Genomic DNA, 19,849 nt, shown 5'->3' with positions numbered 1-19,849 from the left:
ACAACAAAAGAATGCTGGAATGGTGGAATTTAACATATTATCAATTATTTATTACTTTTCTTCTTTTTAACTCTGATTCGTAATTTGGTCTTACTACTGCTGAGTAATGATGAATATTATGCGGATCAAATTGATTCAGTCACCTGTTAGATGTCTCTTCTGATTTTCACTCTATTTGATAGCTAAAGGGTTTTACGATGGACATAACAAATCCCATAGCACCATTTCAAAAGGAGAAGGGAATTGTTCCAGAGTTCCAGTCAGCATTCACACTTCAATTATCATCACTAAAACAAATTATTTGGTCATTATCTCATTGCCATTTTGGAGGTCCTGCTGTGTGCTGTCTCATTTTCTGCATTGCAATAACTATGCCTTAAATATACAAAGCATGCATGGTACTATATACATGCACTTTCATTTTTAGATACAAATACATATCACTGAGAAAGAATAGCTATCTATATGGTGCATTTTATCACCACACCCAACCCCTCCCCTCTATTGCCTCATTTGATATTAGAGCCAATGAAGTACTTTTGACATCATTGCAATTATGAAATGCAGAAGCTTCCATTAAGTACAGCAAGGTATAACACACATCATATAGATTTTTTTCTGATGTTGGGTTGGGGATGAATATATTGGCCAGAGCAACAGGGAGAACTCACCTTTTTTTAACATTGTCATATACGCTTGTGAGGATAGATGGGACTTTTGTATTTTTTTCATCTAAGGGAAAGTACTTTAGAGAGCCTTTCAAAAGCAAAATACTGCAGCTAGAGAGAACTTGAAATGACATTAAACAGCCTAATAATTGGATCAATTAGCATCTCTTGTGTCAGAGCTAATTGCACAAAGATTTATATTAACTTGGAGTAGATCTCATTACAGCTGGTAGTGAACCTATACATAAGCTGACTTCTCAGAGAACTGAGGAGAAGATAGTGCAATTATCTGCTGACACCCAGACTCTGCTGCTGTTTTTGCCTCCAGAGTAAAGCTGAAGCAGCTGACAGAGTCAGAGTTATGGGATCTACCTTCACTCCTCTGTTTGGAGTCAGCCAGGACTCTATGCACAATGAGGAGGTGTATGAGCTGCTACTGTTAAAGAGAAATAGGCACTGGTGTACTCAGTGATGATATTAAGTTGCTGCCTGGTGGTATATCACTGTTCCTGAATGGCCTTAAGCTGCTTCTGCGGCAGAGGGAGCTCGCCAACTGGATCAGGATAAGGTGGGATAGAAGCAGAAAAACTTTGTGTGGCCTCCATCTGTGCCTCCAACTCACTGACTTGATCTAAATGGAGGAAAAGTAGGATGTTGGATGACCTTTTCAATATCCTACATTTGAAAGCTTGACCACTGTGTGAGGGATGGAAGGGTTACAATGTCATTGGTGTGATAAAGATGGGAGATGGTCAAAAACAGTCCTTTTGTCGTTCTGCAGCTTAACTTGCCTTTTCTTGTCAGGTTGTGAAATCTCTTGCAGGTGCTCCTCTAATAGCCATGTTTTCTCACTCCTGGAGGAGAAAACATAAGCCTTCTACTTCCAGGCCCCAGTTCTACTGGTGGACAACACTCCCTCCTGGCATAAGTTTCACAAACCATGGTGCCTAAGCTCCCTGCAGAAAATTCTTCCCCTCTCTCTCCTTCTCTCTTTCCCCCTTTCTATTCCCCTCACTTCCTATGCTACTTGTTTGTGTTCCTTTTAAGGGATGTCTATTTGTGTCATAGCTGCTAGATTAAATGCTGGCATCTGCAATAACTTGTAATTGATCAAAACAGCAGTGTGTGCTGAAACTGACACAACATGGCATTAAACAGCCTTGCTGTTGAACGTCACAATTGAAAATCGTGCTATTTATAGGGCCTATAAAAGTGGCTTTGGGGGACAGTCAGTGCTATTTTAATGCCAGTAAAATGTGGTAAAGCAATTTCTAGGCCAATGTTTCAGGATGATAATCATTTATTAGAACTGAGGAAAGGTCATGGACCTGAAACATTAACTTTCTTTCTCTCTCCACCAATGTTGCCTGTCTTGTTGAGTATTTCCAGCATTTTCTGTTTTATTGCGCAAGTGAGGCATGAAAGACTCAGCCTGGATTATTTGTTTAAATCTCTGGAGTGGGGCTTGAACCCATGACTGTCTGACTTAAAGGTGGGTGTCTGAATCAGTCAGGTGATGAAAATGTAGAGCAATTTCATTATTTTTTGAATCTCGCCTCAAGTACCTCAATTTTCCATCATCTCAGAAAATGATCAGCCAGCTCACAGGTGTGATCTATCCTCACAGATGGGCAGAGCTGGCTTCTACCAATCTCCAGTGCTCACTGCTTAAAGAGAAAATAATCATTTTTCAAACAAGCTGGGCAGGTGTATATAATCAGGAAGTGAAATTTAATGTTGGAACTGCCAGCTGGAATTCTCTGCTTCCTTTTCTTTTCTGCCCCTCTTTCAATTATTTTCTTTACTTTTACCTGATATTTTAATCTCTTTTCTACCTGTTCTTTTTTTCCACTTTAATTTTTATTTTATTTATTTTCTTGCTTTGCTTTCCTCCTCATTCCAACTGCAGTTGTTTTGTTTCTCACTTGTTCTCTTTCCCCTTTTTATCTCTCAAAATCTGCTCGTTTTCTAGCTTCCCCCTCCTGTCAGTTCTTCATCTGTTTCTCTTCACCACCACATCTCTTCACCTGCTTCTCTCCATCTGTCCATCCATCTGCATGCTTTTTGGTTTCTCTTTCTTTATTCTTCTTCATCTCAATCTTAGTTTTCAGTCTGTTTCTCATCAATCTGAATGATTTTTTTTGTCATTTCTGTTTTGTTTCCTCCTCACACTTATTAAATCTTAAATGCACAATGACTGGCAAAAACCAGTAGCGTGCAGCACAGATGCTCTGGCTTGAATGCTCAGAAGTACTTTCAGTGAGTTCCAGCTCATTGTGAAACAGTTGCTTGTCTGGAGTGAGGATGAGGTAATTAAGGAGAACCTCTTCAATTTTTTCTACTTGTGTGTTGAGGTTGAAGTCTTCCTCTCAATGAGTTGTTCATGAAAAAACAAATTTCTTTTCTCTTCCTGAGTACACTGTCCCTGAGAGAAAAAAGGCAGCTGCTTAAAAAGTGCTAATCCCAATGAGAACAAAAATCATTCTTAATTTGGGATTTAAATTAATGGCAATCTGTCTTGCAAATGCTCTCTCAAATTTAGGCTGTAAATTCTCCAGTGTGAGATACCCAGTTAAAACTTATTCAGTATTCCTTGATTGTGTTCCTATTAATTTATTTTGTTTTTGGAACTTGTTAACTTGCTGGGGTAAGATTTAACATGCTTAATGTTCTGTATTTCCTCCAAATTCTATGCTTCAGGCATGATCCCAAAGAGCAAGTGTTCAATCCATTCATTCATGAGAGTTTCGCTGATGAACCAAACACACATCCTTATTTCTGTGCAGAGACATCTTAAGATTGATTAAGGACATACTTATTTAACTGAGGGCCACTGGGCTTAATTGCAGCATACATCAACCACCCAGCTGAGAACTGCAAGCTCTGAACAGACCAAGCCACCAATCTGGGCCTCTTGGTCTGTACGCCTCAAATAATTGTTCCCATGATTGGCCAAAATGTGCATCTAAATTAGGATTCTTTGTTTATGTTTATTTACGGAGCCCATCAGGATATGAAATATAGGGCTGGATTGCACTGGATTTAGGCCGCACTCAACAGCTACCCCAGTCCTGCAGTCACACTAACCTTTTGTGGCTATGTGGCTCACATTGTACAGCTGGCCTTACTGCTGCGTTTGTCCGCATAACAGAGCAGTTTATGAGTGCTAACCAGGTCACAAGTGGTGGAAACTTCCCTTCTTAGATAGTCCTTCAGGACGGGGAATGACTTGCTTCTACTTCAGTTTTGTGGGTACTGCATCCAGCAACGTGAATCCAGTTCCCTGAAGCCATGTGCCCACAACACAAAACTGCCATCTATTTGGATACGGTCAACGTGGAACTGCAGTGTGGATGGGTGGTTTATGAAATGGTGCACATCTCCCATTTACACGGAGCTTCTGTGTGCTCTGAATGCATGGACTTAAAATTTTCAGTATTGTTCTGAATGTTCTTCTCTGCTTGGAGTGGTCATAGGCCAGGGATTCCCAGGAGTAACTGGAACTGTTGCAATTTTTCAAGGGAGGCTTTAAGCACATTCTTGATCCTTTTCCTCTGTCTGCCTGGTAATTTCTTCCTGTACCAGAGCTTGGAACAGTGTACAGGTCCTCCCCAGTTTATGAACGCCTGACTTATGTACAGCCTCTACATATGCATGAGCATTTGGGAGACCAACAGGATGGATTTACTAGCTGCTGTGGGGCTGCAGGTATCTTCTGCGGTATCTTCTACCATGTAGGAACTCAGATCGTGGCTGCATTCCTGACTTGCGAACAGTTTGGGTTACAAACAGTTCACAGGAATGGATACTTGTGGTAACCTGGGGAGGACTTCTATCTGCTTTGGGACCTACTGTCAAGCACATGGACAACATGGCCTGTCCAGTGGAGCCGACTGGGTGTAATTATGCCCTCCATACTAGGGAGGTTGGCCTGGGAGAAGGCACTGACATTGGTTTGTTTTTCCTTCCAGTGAATTTGGAGGATTCTGCAGAGATTACATTGGTGCCTTGAGGTGCCTGCTGTATCTAGTCTAGGTCTCAGAAGCATTTAGGAGGACAGGGATCAATTTCTCCATGGAACCACTGACCTGCCATCAGGACAATTCAACCACTTAGTATTGGAGTTGAAACTCAACTCATTTCATTCACTCAATATCCGCCATTAGCTCGTCAGATCAGGTACACTAGATGGAGAGCGATGTTTTCGACTGATGTATTTTAGCTTTGACTTCAGAAGACAACTCCATTTTCCCCCAATGTAAGATGATGTTTCCACCCCACCTAGCCATTATTTCCTTCCCAAATTATGCTGTGACCTTTCTGACAATCACTCCCAAATTGGTTTTGTGTTGTGGACACATGCCTTCAGGGAGGTAGATTTACATTGCTCAATTCATTTCACAGTGAATAATATAATGACCTCTTTTATCTCAACAGGCTGGGCTGAGCTTAGACTGTGATCTTGGACTATTGCATCTTCACCTTCAATTACTTTGGATAAATGTTGAATGCTGTGAATTAAAAGTATGCAATAGAAAAACAGAAGGAATTTGGAAAAAGGTTCCAGAGTAATTTTTTAGTTCCAAATATAATAGATAAATGCACATTTTTTCTGGAGGATGTACAATAGTTTGTTGCCTGTAGGTTGTAATAGTCCAATTATCAACTCAATGCCATTTCAGACCAGCGTAGGTTGTCTAATAAAGGAAAAAATGTACTTTTCTTTTTGAAATAAGGTACAAATATGATTGAGAATTTAGTGGCAGTAATGACCTGGAGGCCTGGACTAAGAATCCAAAATAATATGGATTTATAATAACACCAAGGTAATTTAAGAATTTGAGAATTTGAAAAAAAGCCTGGAAGAGCACGAATCAGTAAAAGTGTCCTGTGAAATTATGCCAATTTTGTAAAATCTCAACTAGTTTACCACTGTCGGTTTGGGAGGGAGGCCTGCTGTTCTTATGCCATCAGGCCCATGAATAAGTCTAGATTCTTAAAATTAGTGTGATTGATTCTAATCTTTCTTTTGAAGTAGCTTAGCAAGACATTCTGTCAAGGAATTGGGAATGACCAAAAATGCTGACCTTGCCAGAAATGCCCACATACCCAGAATAAATTAAAAATAAATGGATTCCTTCCCATTAATTTCCTTTTATGCTCTTGTCAAAGTCAGTCCCTGATTGATGAGTGATCATTTCCTCTGCAAAATCCTCAGTGTCTCAGTAACACAGTGCTGTTTATTAGAGCAACAGTGCACGCTATGCTGGCAGCAGGCTTACACCCACACAATCAGATTCCCATCTGACTTCCTGGTGATGCAATGCCAAATGAAGTACCGGTGTTTCCAGAGAGTGAGAGAAAGAGGAGTACAGACCAAGGGAGTTCTACTCCTCTCAGTTGACTGCTATGGATATCTTCCCAGTGGTAATGATAGATAGCTGACGGTGCAGTATTACAAGAATACAATAATGCTGGAACTTCAGTCCTTTTACTGCTAAATTAAACCAAGGCCTATTCCAGTGGTTGAAGTGAATGTTAAGACTACTGGACCTTTTCCACAGTCAATCATGGAGTACTTTTGTTAACCTGGCCATCTATTATTCCTAAAACAACAAAAGCAGCTTAACTGCCTATTCATCCCACTGTTATATGTTGTGTTTTGCTGAAAACAAATAGCCTCTGCTTTTTCTTGACCTATTTAATAACTGATGTGTACGGAGGTGTGATAAGAACTTATTGAAGGCATAGTTGATGGTACAGACAGGAGTGGGAAGTTATTTCTGATCTCTGATGTCCTGATTTTGACAGAGAAAAGATCTACCTGTAGCTACGCTGAACTTGATCCGGAAGTGCTCAATGGACAGTGCAAAGAATCTTCTGTGGTTGTGGTCTTGGAATAGTAATGCAGACATTGTGAGTCCAAATCCAATCCTAAGGTTTTCTGTTTGGAAGTAGGGAGGTACAAACGGACATGTCTTCATGTGCAGGCAACACTCAGGCTACTGGAGTTCAACATGGGAAGTATGAGGTCATGAACTTTGAATGTGAGCAAAATAAATCAAAATATTTTCCTAACTGTGGTGGACTAGAAGTTGTGTCATAGAGTCATAGAGTTGTACAGCACAGAAATGAGCCCTTCGGCCCACCATTTCCATGCAGACCTTTATGTCCATCTACACTAATCCCACTTGCCCACATTAAGTCTGGATCCTTCAATGCTTTGTGCCTATCTAAATGTCTCTTAAACGTAGTGATTATATCTGACTCCATCACTTCCTCTGGCAGTGAGTCCCATATAGCAACCACTTTCTGTGTATTAGAATAATCTTTCTTCTCAATTCCTCTTTAAAACTCAAGTTAAAATCAAAAAGACTGCAGATGCCGGAACCCTAAAATAAAAAACAGAAAATTCTGGAAATACTCAACAGATTTTGGTCTCATCTGTGGGAAGAGAAAACTCCTTCCTCTCACCTTAAACCTTTGACCCCTGTTTTTTGATACTCCTACCATGTGAAAAGGATTCTGACCATCTACCTTCTCTTTGCCTCTTATAATGTTATATACCTCTATCAGATCACCCCTCTGCCTCCTTTGCTCCAGAAAAAACAAACCCAGCCTATTCAATCTCCCCTCCTAACTGAGGAGTCACCCAATCAATGGATTTAAGCGATAAAGGGATTCCATAGCATCCATACAGGGAAACTCTTCCAGAGGAGGAATCCAGGACGTGGTGATGCAGCCTTAGAACTGAGTATCTTATTCCCATGTTTCTGATGGCCTAAGGAAAATACGATGGGCAAAATTGGAGGGAGAATATCTTTTAGTTAATTAAGCCTTCTAAATATCACACCTTAAATAGTGATGCCAAATGCTATTCCCCTGTTTTTCAGACAGACTTTTCCACTAGATGATGTCATGGGGTTAACAGATAATGCACAGAGCATGGCAGAGATTCAACTCATGACATCACCAGTGGAGCAGTCCATTGGGAGCAAGGGGTAGGGGGAGAAGTAATGTAAATTTGACAGCAAATAAAACTGTGAGTGTTCAGACGTAACATTAACTCTTTCAAGGTTACAAACCAATGTAAGTTGTAAAGGAGTTACAGGTGGAATTGATACTGGGTTTATGCCAGCAATGTCAGCTTTCACTTTTGCTTACGTAGGCTTTTATAGTTTATAGTTTATATTTCATATTTCCCATTGCTCTAAAACAAAGGATTACATTTAATATAAAGAAGTCTCTGCATTGAACTCTTTGCTTGCTAGCAACAGATTTCTCCATTTGCACTTCTGACAGATCCATGGACCCCACATCAACCTGTTTAAATTATTAATTTACCTTTGGGACATGGGCGATATTTGTAAAGCTACACTTATTTCTCTCCCTCTCCCTCTCCCTCTCTCTCTCTCCCTCTCTCTCTCTCCCTCTCTCTCTCTCTCTCTCCCTCTCTCTCTCTCCCTCTGTCTCTCCCTCTGTCTCTCCCTCTGTCTCTGTCTCTCTCTCTCTCTCTGTCTCTCTCTCTCTGTCTGTCTGTCTCTCTCTGTCTCTCTCTCTCTCTCTCTACTTTTCCTGAGAAAGGTGCTAATGAACTGCCACATTGAAACTGGATGACAAGAGCTGCATTTAAGGCTTAAGCATCCATTGCCTCCCCTATGGCTGCAGTACTAACAGTCAAATATATGGACAAAGCTCCAAGGCTTCTTGAGCAGCATCTTCTAAACCTCTAACATCTATCATCTTGAAGGACGTGAGCAGCAGGAGAATGAGAACACTATTATCTGAGTGCCTTTCCGAGGGTAACATGGGATCTGAACGTTCCTTCAATGTTACTATGTCAGAAGCTAACAGCTCGCTGGACACATGAAGTGCAATGGTTCAAAGGGAAAGCACACCACCAGCTTCATGACTGATCAATGGGGATCTGGAATGTATAGTAACACTTATTTCATTTTTTTTTACTGAAGTATTTGTGTAAAGGTATACGAACTTGAGGGGCGACTGTTTTACTCATAGGGTGATACCTGTATGGAATGAGCTGCCAGAGGAAGTGGTCGAAGCAGGTACAATAACAATGTTTAAAAGACAATTGGACAGGTACATGGATAGGAAAGGTTTAGAAGGTTGTGAGCCAAACACAGGCAAATGGGACTAGCTTGGATGGGCATCTTGGTCCGGATGGACCAATTGGGCTGAAGAGCTTGTGTCCATGCCATATTACTCTATGACTCTATTTAACTATTAAGGGACACAAATAAATAACAGGCTTTCCAAGCAATGTTAGAAGTCTGGCACTGCTTTTCCCAATAATTACAGTGGGAAGCCACTGAAGAAGGAAACTGAGTGGCACACAGTTGTATTATTAGAGAGAACAAGGATTTGCAGTGAGAAAGTGAGACTGAGATCTGTGCAAGAATATTGCACTTGTTGGACCAAGCAGGTTTGTTATGTTTCCAAAAGTTGCTGTCTTTCCTGAACCAAGAAGATCCCAGATTTTTTTTTTCCCTATTGGTCAAAGTGAATTGGATTGACATTGCTTCTCCATCTCTGAGATCACAGTTTGCCCAGACAAGATATCATCAAATCCTTTAAGGTAATGTGCAGGCAAGACTCTCATCTGAACATTATACATCTCATAGCACTGACCGTAAAGTAGCAGAGTACTGGATACACTTTTGATCATCAAATGGCAGGAAGGAAGATCACAAGACCAAAGAGCAGAAGTAGGCCATTTGGCCCATCAGGTCTGTTAATATAAAAGAAAATTTGGAAGAGGTTTACAATGATGCTGTCAGGATGGAGGTTTAATTCCAAACAATGTTTGATTAGATTGGGGTGGCTTTCTTGTGAACAGAGGAAGCTGAGGGAAGATTTAATTGAAGTGTTAAAATTATGAGAGTCCTATGAAGAGTAAATAAGAAATACTTGTCTTAATAGTAAACTTAATAACTCAGAGGGCATTGATTTTAAGTTTATCAAGAGAAGGATTAGATTGGAACTGCAGAATCTTTTTCACCTGAAGATTGGTGGTGGGCCTAAACTCACTGCCTGATAGGACGATAAAGGCAGAAATCCTCATTACATTTTAAAAGTATCTGAATCTATGGAACTGCTATGGACCCAATCACTACCTCAGTATAGCAACACAATGACCATTTTGTACTACAATGGAGCTTTTTTTTTGTTCTAATTGTGTTCTTGTAAAAAATTGTATATAATTTGTTTTTCTTGTGAATGTTGCGTATCTGAGGCTATGTGCCCGTGATGCTGCTGCAAGTACGTTTTTCTTTGCACCTGTGCATACATGTACTTGTGCATATGATAATAAACTCGACTTTGACTGACTTTGTGACCTGAGAAGTGGAATTAGTTTCAATCTGTCCTTTTTGCTGGTAAGGACAGTTGAGCTGAATGGTTTTCTTGTATGCCAAGAATTACTGTGATTGATTCTTCTGGTGACTTGACCAACCTTAGTCATTCAATTACTACTATTTTACCACTGCTTGTGGGATATTATTGTGCACAAATTGGGCGCTGCCTTTCTTACTTCACAGAGGTGATGTCACATCAGCAAATACTTCATTGGTTGTGGAACTTTGGTATGCCTTGAGGCTGTAAAAGACTCGAATATTTAAGTGTAAGGCTTTCTTGTTAAGGCAGAGTGGAGAAAGTTTTGCCTTCATTTAACTGTTCTGCACTTGAGGCTGAAAAAAATTTACTGGTGCTAAAATCTTTCACCATGGACCACAAAATGAGGAGATAGAATCTCAAAAAACTGGCAGAAACCCTGGAAGATTTGGCATATCTTGTCCTGTAGAAATTATTGACATGCCTATTTGGACATGAAAAGATTGTTTTAGACGAGCCTCTCCAAGGAAGTTATGTTAAAGATCTATAGTTCATTTTTTAGGCCTCAGCTGGAGTTTTATAGCTATTGCTGAGGACCACGCTCTAGTAAATATGTACAGATTGTCCAGAGCAGTTCTAATAGAATATTATCAGAGATGATAAGGCAACATATGCAGTATTGTGTGTATTTCTGGTCATTGCATTACAGGAGAGATGTGGAGGCTTTAGAGAGGGTGCAGAAGAGGTTTGCTAGGATATAACCTAGATTAGAGAGTATTAGCTATAAGGAGAGGTTGGATAAACTTGGCCTGTTTTCTCTGGAGACCAGAGGCTGAGAAAGCGACCTGATAGAAGTTTATAAAGTTATGAGAGGCATAGATAGGGTAGATAGAGTCTTTTTCCCAGAGTGGAAAAGTCAAATACTCGAGGCTTATCTTTAAGGTGAGAGGAAGAAGGTTTAAAGGAGACTGACAAGGCAAGTTTTTTTACAGAGAGGATGGTAGGTGCCTGGACTGTGCTGCCAGGGGAAGTGGTGGAAGCAGATAAGATAGCAACATTTAAGAGGCATTTAGACAGAGATATGAACAGGCAGAGAATGGAGGGATATGGACCATGTGTAGGCAGATAGAATTCATTTGGATTGGCATCATGGTCGACACAGAGCCTGGGGCTGAAGAGCCTGTTCTATTTAATGTTCTATGTTCTATGAATGATTTCATTTATGTGGAGAAAATGGGGAAGGTGGGATTGTTCTTTTTAGACCAGAGGATTGTTTAAAAGAAACACTTTTGTATGTTTGTTAAAGCTGATGGAGGGTAATAGTTTCCATTGCAGGAGGGCCTGTTAAAAGTAGAGACACAAATTTAACATACTTGGCAAAAGAACCAATGGGGAGATAAGGAGAAAATTCTTCACATAGCTGTTGTGAATGTGTATGCATTACCTGAAAGAGCAGTGAAAACAGAATCAATCAAAGAAAGTGAATCGAATGTAAACTCAAATTTTCCTAGGCAGTGAGAGAAAGACAAGGATGCTGGGATCAATAGAATAAGAGCAGAACAGAGTCAAGTTTAGTACAATGGGACAAGAAAATGCATGATTACTAACCTATTTCTTATGTGGGCTTCACTGTTGATTTACTCTAAACAACTCTCTATGTTGACCTGGATCTGTGTTCCTGTCTTTCTACAGGTTATCAAATCTGGGGTGGAGACCACCTGCAAATGTCATGGTGTTTCTGGTTCCTGCACCGTTCGGACTTGCTGGAGACAATTGGCCCCTTTCCATGAGATTGGCAAGTTACTCAAACTGAAATATGAGACATCGCTCAAGGTGGCAGCACAACCAATGAAGCGACTGGCGAAGGGGAAATTACACCACCGAAGAAAGCCATTGCAGCTACCTACCACCAGCAAAACCAGATCCCAAGGACTACTGACTTAGTCTATATTGATGACTCGCCAAGCTTCTGTCGGCCAAGCAAGTACTCACCAGGTACTGCAACGCGGAAATGCTATAAGGACAAGAATTGTGAGAGCATCTGCTGTGGTCGAGGGCACAATACCCAGAGCCGAGTGGTGACACGACCCTGCCAGTGCCAAGTGCGCTGGTGCTGTTATGTGGAGTGTAAACAATGTACTCAAAGAGAAGAGATATACACCTGCAAAGACTAACGGTTTCCAAAGAAAAACAAAACTATGGAAAACCAGGGTGAAGAGCACAATGGATCTTCCTGAAGAAACAATGCAACAAATCCCAATGTTCCTAAAAGTAGTACAGAGAAAATTCAGGTTTCTAAATACAACAAATGTATAAACTGCAGATCTTTTGCATTCAAACAGCTAAAGTCTGAAGTCAGACAACACAGATGGTAGACAGATATTGAATGGTGAAAGGGTGGGTTCTAAGTAAACTACTTTATTTGCATCATCATGGATATGATGAATCTCTGTAAAGGTAGTGCATCTCAATGGCAATTGAACATGACAACAAGGGCTTCACAGATGAGGTGGTTAAGAATTTGAGAAAATTAGTTTTAATTAATTACCACTGGATTTGTTCAGGCCAACAGTTTTAAGGGGCAAAGCATGCCACTTGATCCTCATTTAGTTAATTAATGAGTTTTAAAGATGTCTTCCAAGTATTGGACAGGACGAGCAGAGGCAGCAAAGCTCAGTGGTTCCACTTGGGCTCGAGAAGAAGAATGAAGAAAGACCATTATGCAATAAATAACCAAAGCTCATTGGATGAAAGGTTGCCAAGAAAGTGCCCATAAGCCAAATACTTAACATTCAGTGGGAATTCAGATGAATTAGCATCAATAAGGACAGCAACATATTAATGGTGTTCTTTATTTTTTCATGGAATGGTATAATATAATGTACTCTGTACTTTAGCGGTAAGCCACATAGACTGGGTTTGATTTCCTCCCTGTACTGAATTATTTGATCTCCATTGGGATAGAGCCAGGGATTCTTCATTTGGTTTCACTACCCCACATTGAGGGATAGGGAAAAGACTCTTATGTCCAGACAGGTCTGACTCCTTAAGACTGATTCCCCGGGAGGAGCTCCAGCTCCAAGGATATGAGGCAAAAAGCTTTGTGGGATCACCGATAAAACGTAATAGCTGAATAGATTTATTATTTGTGTAGTTCAGACGGACACTCCAGGAAGGCCACAGGCTTGATTGCTAGTGCTGACCCTTATGAACTGGACAAGTAATAGTAAGATTTGAGATTACAGAGAGGAAGCTAACAGTACCTTTCTTTCCTAGTTATTACACTGTAACACTTGTTGGAAGTGCATGAGTGTAAAAGGAAAGTTTTTGGGTTTAAGTTGCAATGTTGCTTATAGTTCCAAAGCCTACCTTCCCCACCCCAACACTACCCTTATCAACCCCCAATGATTAAATAGCCTCGCAACCTACTGTTTTCATGAGTCCTGTTTAGTAATCTGACAATGGATGACTGGTTCCCAGGGTACTGCCCTCCTGCAAGGAACATGCCTTCCAGGGAGGGGAATGGTGGGGGTGGGGTGGTATTGCTGGTGGTGGTGAGGGAGTAGGGGCAGAGGAGGAGTAGAAGCTGATGAGAATCCAAATCCATGAGACATTCCATAGTTTACTTAGAGATCTTGCCAAGATCTTGGCAAAGCTTTCCTTAACCTCAGTGTGCCTTTTCTGCGGGGTCATTTGGTTTCTGTATTCTGTAGGGCTTGGGTTGGTTCCCCATGATCCAACTACAATGAGGAACCAAAGAAGCTTTTGTACATGTAAAAAGTTCCAAGAAGAGTGATAACTTCTTGTGGTTCTTTCATTCCTGGGACCTACATTTGAATCCAGCGGTGGCATCAGGTAGATTCTTCAGTCTGATGGCTATTAAATGCTGGGTTTCTGGAAGATGTGCAGCAGTGTCTATGCCTATAGACGTTAATATTCTGTTTATAGTGGGGCTGGGACTATCCTCAAATTAGCGCCAACTGTCATGAAATGGCTCATATAAATGGCTATAAAATGTGAACCTTGGATGGTTATGTGCCCCCAGAGCATGTTTTTGAGTTCCCACAATTCAAACACTCAATGATCTCATTACCTTGTGGTATTCCTAACAAAACAAGGCCTATAAGGCCTATATGAATGTTTACCAATGGATTGTGGTTCTCTGCAAGCTGAGAAATTTGACAAGCAGGAATCATACACAGAAAATACTTGTGATATAAAGCAGACAAGAGATGTGGCCCATTGCTTTCATTCAATCATTTACCTGAAGTCTGCCAGGAAACAAACTAGTCCATCCCAATGAGTCCTTCATCAACACCAGATTGAAGATGTAATTGCAGTTGAAGTCTCAGAATGCTCCAGTTACCAGGTATCATATAATCAGAGCAATATCTGCCATTCTCACTCTATGACAGTTGCAGGCTAATTATACATGATGGAGAAAGCACTGGACAATAAAACTAGGGAACTCTTATGAGATTCTGTGCAAAGCCAACTGTGGAGTGCTGCCTACTTTCATTGAATGCAGAAAGGATGTGAATTTGTTCCCAAGACTCTGGTTCTACAGACCAAAGACTGGCAGATACTTAAAAAGACATGGCAGAACATGTTCATATAAAGACTGGTCTCTGACACTAACATATTGTGCTTAAGTGGATTTAACTGCCTGGAGATCTGTAAGGATTGGCAGTAATTACATATTCCTCACTCTGTTATAACAATTTGACGTATCACTGAGCATGCTCACAAACTACTATTTAACCCTGACACCCCTCGTTTCTACTGGCTGAATTCAAACAACTCTACCCTCTTTAGGGTAACGTTCTTAAAAGAAGTAAGAAGACTGCAAAAACAAGAGCGCACCTAAGATCAGTAGGATGTTCAGAGACCATCATGCTGCAGCTTCTGAAACTAAGATTGTATTGCTGCAAATAAGATGCAGTGATTTGCTTCCTGCTCCTAGATGTCACTGGCATGCCTTGTAAATAGTATTGATTAAAAATGCTGGTTACACCTAGTGGTAGAATATCAATATTGCATCAACATTTTAAACGGTTATGTGATCCAGTTTAGGCAGCTTGGATCTAATTGGAATGTAGCTTCAATGGTGAATGATCAGATGTGTGGTTTCCAATTAAGAGTGACCAGCTTTTATTCAGCAATCAATAAGAAATATAATGATGAGATATTGAAGCTGACTTGGCTACAGGACTGATCCATTCAGCTTAAAATGCCATAATACACTAACTGTATACCATGATCAGATTGGTGTCATCGAGACACAATATCCCCAAGAATATCAAGGAACATCAACTCATGTTGACAAGAACATGGATTATTACTTTTTTACTTTTTTGGACTGCAACAAGACTTTTTGCATCGTGGGTTTCAGGACATATACCAGTTTGGTCCTTATGTCAGCAAATACTTTAAATGAGTTCATAGAAAGCACTTGGGTCACAATAATTCAGCGAGATAAGGCTGGAAAACTCTGAGACTGGTTTAAGCTAAGAGTATGATGTAAGAACCAGTCAAAGGGCTACTTTCATTGAGGGTGGAAATGAGGGTGGAATGTTTGATATGCATGCAGCCGTGGTGAATAACCTCATATTGTATAGAATTATGAAAAATGTTTTCTTGTTTTGGTTACGTGATGTATTAATATGCTATATGCCCCACTTATAACACACCCTAGTATTATTCCCTATTCATCACAGTGTGACGGGGAACTAAAAATTCCTTAGGTGGCTTAGTGGGTACGTGCACTGTGGCATCCAGGCCAGAGAGTTCCCAGGCTGAGTAAGCTGATATCATCCAAGAGGAAACTGATATCATCTAAGTACACTTTAGCTAGAGGATGGGGTGGTACAAGGGTGGGAAAGATCAGAAGGTATGTCTGCTCCTGATTGCTATCCAGTGAATCCAACTGGCAGATGTGTGTGCCTGTTGGTGTGTCTTTGTGTGTGTGCGTGTGTAACCATTCGCATGAGTGCTTCAAATGAGAGAAGAGTAGAAATCTGGAGCTGGGAAAAGACAGCCAGTAAAATAACAAATTCTATCAATAAGTACTGCAACATGTGTTGGTGTGGATTATAACATCCAGAGTCATTTAAAAAAAAGAAACAAAATTAAAGGTGAATACAAACTTTCACAATTACAGGGTGTGTTATAAATGATTAGAGCAGTGCAGAATATATTGACCCTGGTAGCAGTATCTGAAGAGCTTTAGTTTAACTTTCTACCACAGTGCACCACTGGCTGATAAAATTGTGGCCATTGCTGTAACCTATATTATAACGGTCACAGGACGAGTCAGTTCTAATCATAAATATATATAAATATATATTATATATATAAATATAAAATATATTAATGTTAGTGGGAAGGATGGGGTGCAATGACTGTATGTGTAAGTGTGCTCAATTGCATGAGTGGAAAATTGGGTTTGATGATCCTGAGAAAACACATAAGGCAATGGTTGCTTTAGGTCACTTACTGTATGTTAATGAAATTGTAAATCTAACAGGAAGATTTGCAGACACCTGCCATTTCTGGCAAAGCCACAGACTTAGGGATCACAGAAAATCTTTCCAATAGATTTAAACTATATCTAACTCTCAATGAACGAAGGAAATATTTTTCCAACTCAACTGAACAAATAATGAAAAAGATAAACAAAAGCAAGGATTAAATAAAAATATAGATGTTTTATGAGAAACTTTGAAAAAGCTTTTTTGATGCTTTAATAAATGCCCCTTTTCTAATGTGATGAGACTGGCACTTCCGAAAGATATTATATACTTGTGTGCATCAAAAGAAGTATCATTATAAAATGAGTTTATAGCTAACTGGTTGACATATAAACTAGAATGCAAATTAGTACAGTGGTATCATTTACATTTAAAAATTAAGGAACAAGTTGCATCTTATTGCTTAAATATCAAATAACTGACAGGTGTTCATGGTAGAATATCTGGGAGGCAAGAGCTTTGGAGAGTTCGACTTTAGCAAATGGATGGAAAATCAGGCAGATTATGTGATGTCATCATCGATCCAGTTTTGGAGGAATTAGTTCTGTTTCAGTCTGAATTAGTTCATTGAAGGTGTGAAGGTTCCTTTCACAAAAAGGTGTGAAAGAGTTTACAGTTCCATTCAGTTTGTAGATCTAATAGTACACTGTTGCATCTAATGCCTTCAGGTTTGGTTATGCACATTTTAAATGAGACTCAATTTTCACTTTGTGGAGGTTCTAAGATTGCCAGAACTATATCACGCATGATGATGGGACCATTCAGTCAGTTATTATTGTCCATAAAATGTGTTGTTTGAAGTTTTGGAAAGCTCCCTGTGGAACTCTTCCATGCATTATTTTTTTCATTAGGGTAGGACGTAGTCTGCAGTTCTACCCAGCTCAGTGGAGTAGATTTTCCTGCAGTCCATCTTATCCTGGCATGACCCTACCCTCTTGTCTTTTTGGTCCCACTGTTGGTAGACATGTCTTACCATTGAAAGAAATCCTGTCCTCAGGAGAGCTCCCTAACAACTGAAGACTATGTCCTCCCCAGATGAGACCGTAACAAGATACAAAGTCCTAGAATGGTGGTGTTCCTTTGGTCACCCAGGGCACTGAGGCCAGCTGTAGCACTCCAAATACTGAGAACAACTGAACCTAGGATTTTCCTGATCTACATGGCTTAGTAAACACAAAGTGCACATATTGCTCCTTTCATGTCAGAAAATGTCCCAAAATACTTCACTGGATTCTACTAAGATAAACTAAATCAAAGGTATTAGAGGAGGTGAATCAAAAGTTCGTCACATGAACAGTTTTAGGAACGGGAGCTTGAGAGGCAAAAAGGGTCTTGGAAAGAGTTTCATCATTTGGGCCCAGAGTTCTTAGAGAGCTGGAAATGGTTACAGCTAGGAGGGTTAAGGCTACTGGAAGTTGAACAGGATTTGTTGCAAATTAGAATACAGGTTTGGTTAAGCTTAAGTTTATGGAAGATGGAAGGCTAGCCAGGAAAGATTTGGAATAATCAAAACTGGAGTTAACAATAGCATGGAAGCAGGGCAATGCATTTACCCACTGAGCCAATTAAGGTGTTATGACTTTATTTGTATATTAGGGAAAATTATGAAGAATGACAGGCAAAAAAGTTTTTAAAAGATGTTATAAGAAAAGGATAAAATAATTAAATGTATAGCATAAAACTTTTTACACAGGACTATTTTAATCAAATTTGAATCACAGTTGGATAGAGTGTTCATGTAAATATTAATTCTCAAATATGCATTGCAGTTTAGATCCTTTCCTTTGGTATAGCTGAAGTGAAATCTCATTGTGTGAGGGTTAAAGTGTTTGTACAAAATGGCTTTGTTTTGCATTTCCAACACCTTCATCCTCCCCAAGCTCACAGGCTCCTCACTCCCAAGTAAGCAGCATTTAAATATTTGCTTTGCTTTCAAAAACGCCCTGGGTCTCGCTCCCACTTATCCTAGCGATTTTCTTCTACACTCCCACATTCAATGGGGTTTATCTCCTCCGCACATGCATTCTCCTCCACCAGCCAGACTCCATTAGCCTTGCCACTCAAATCACTGTTGTAAAATAAAACTCCCTGTGATTCTCTGATTATACCACGTCACTCCAAGGTCATTTCACTTTCCCCTAATGTTCAATGCCCATTGCTTTTTGACTTCTGAATGTTGAGTGTGTTGAGATATTTCTGCACTGTAAGGTTGCAAGTGTGGGCTGCTAGATTAATTATTGTGCCACTTACCTGAAAAACAGCTTAACTCCTTCATTAAAAGAGGAATTGCTAAAGGATAATGCATTAATATGCTTACATGACATTATGTGGTTTCACCCCAAAATAGGAGGGAGTAGATGGAGATCCAGTTTTATTGTCTGTGTGTGGTGTATGGGTGAGGGTGTGCATGTATGAATGAGGGTGTGCATGTTTGAGTGGAGATATGTTTGTGATGCTGGTGAGGGAGAATGAGGGTTGTTGCCTGACCTTAAAGCAGTTTCTCGCACTGAACCTGGATGCTTTCTGTAATTATTTAAGTATATACTATTTAATGTGGATATATTTTGCTCTTGTAAATTGTAAATACTGATTTTTCTCCTGTTCTCCTGTGGTATTAATACGTCTCAGTTAGTGCGGCACATATACTTTATATTGACATTAATTAGGAATGCAATGGTTGCAGTCTTTCTCCTTCCAGGCCAGTTTCATGTTCAATTCCCAACATGCCACTAATTGCTTGACCTGAGTATCTCAACACCCACCCTCTGATACTCCACCACCTCAAGCACCTTAACTTGAGGTGGCCATTAGATGAGCACCCCTGAATTGCTTTGGTCAGGCATGTGAGGCAAAATAAAAAGACTAGTGGCTGAAGAAAATGTTGGTTCTTAGGGAAGGGTTCTGGTTCAGTAAAAATGGAAGAGCCTAACTTATTAGATACTGGCTTAACTCTTTTTGGATTTCATTAGTTTGTCATCAATGCTTCAAATGAACCTAAGAGTTCCAAATATTATTACCCTAGACTCCAGCATCAGCCCTTCTATCACCAGCATATTTAGGTTTCTCATGATAGAGGAAAAATGTGGGACTGGGCACAATTTTACTTCCATTAACACTCAATATTCTCATGTTTCTTCTATCTCAAACCATAATTTGCTCCATTCATTAAGCAACAGTCCACTTGGCTATATGGTTTAACAGAAACCAGTGAGGCTACCTTGAAATAAAATATTAACTGAACTGAAATAAAATATCATCAATATCGTGAATGCTACTGTTGCAATTATTTTAAAGAAGAAA

The 19,849-nt window shown here is 40.0% G+C and overlaps 1 protein-coding gene across 1 annotated transcript in view; it reads left to right on the top strand.

Annotated features, from left to right (window-relative positions):
* The window catches only part of wnt9a (wingless-type MMTV integration site family, member 9A), a 59,407-nt gene extending 44,526 nt beyond the window's left edge, over positions 1 to 14,881 (top strand). The window contains 2 exon segments of the mRNA XM_052023367.1: positions 11,712 to 11,850; positions 11,853 to 14,881. Of these exon segments, the coding sequence (XP_051879327.1) occupies positions 11,712 to 11,850; positions 11,853 to 12,193 (480 nt within the window). The 3' untranslated portion in view covers positions 12,194 to 14,881.
* Positions 14,882 to 19,849: the final 4,968 nt, after the last annotated feature.

This window comes from Pristis pectinata, chromosome 9 (genome assembly GCF_009764475.1).
Source record: "Pristis pectinata isolate sPriPec2 chromosome 9, sPriPec2.1.pri, whole genome shotgun sequence".
In the NCBI taxonomy this organism is placed as follows: domain Eukaryota; kingdom Metazoa; phylum Chordata; class Chondrichthyes; order Rhinopristiformes; family Pristidae; genus Pristis; species Pristis pectinata.
Note: the sequence above shows the minus strand (reverse complement) of the source record. Positions and strands in the feature narration are given on the sequence as shown.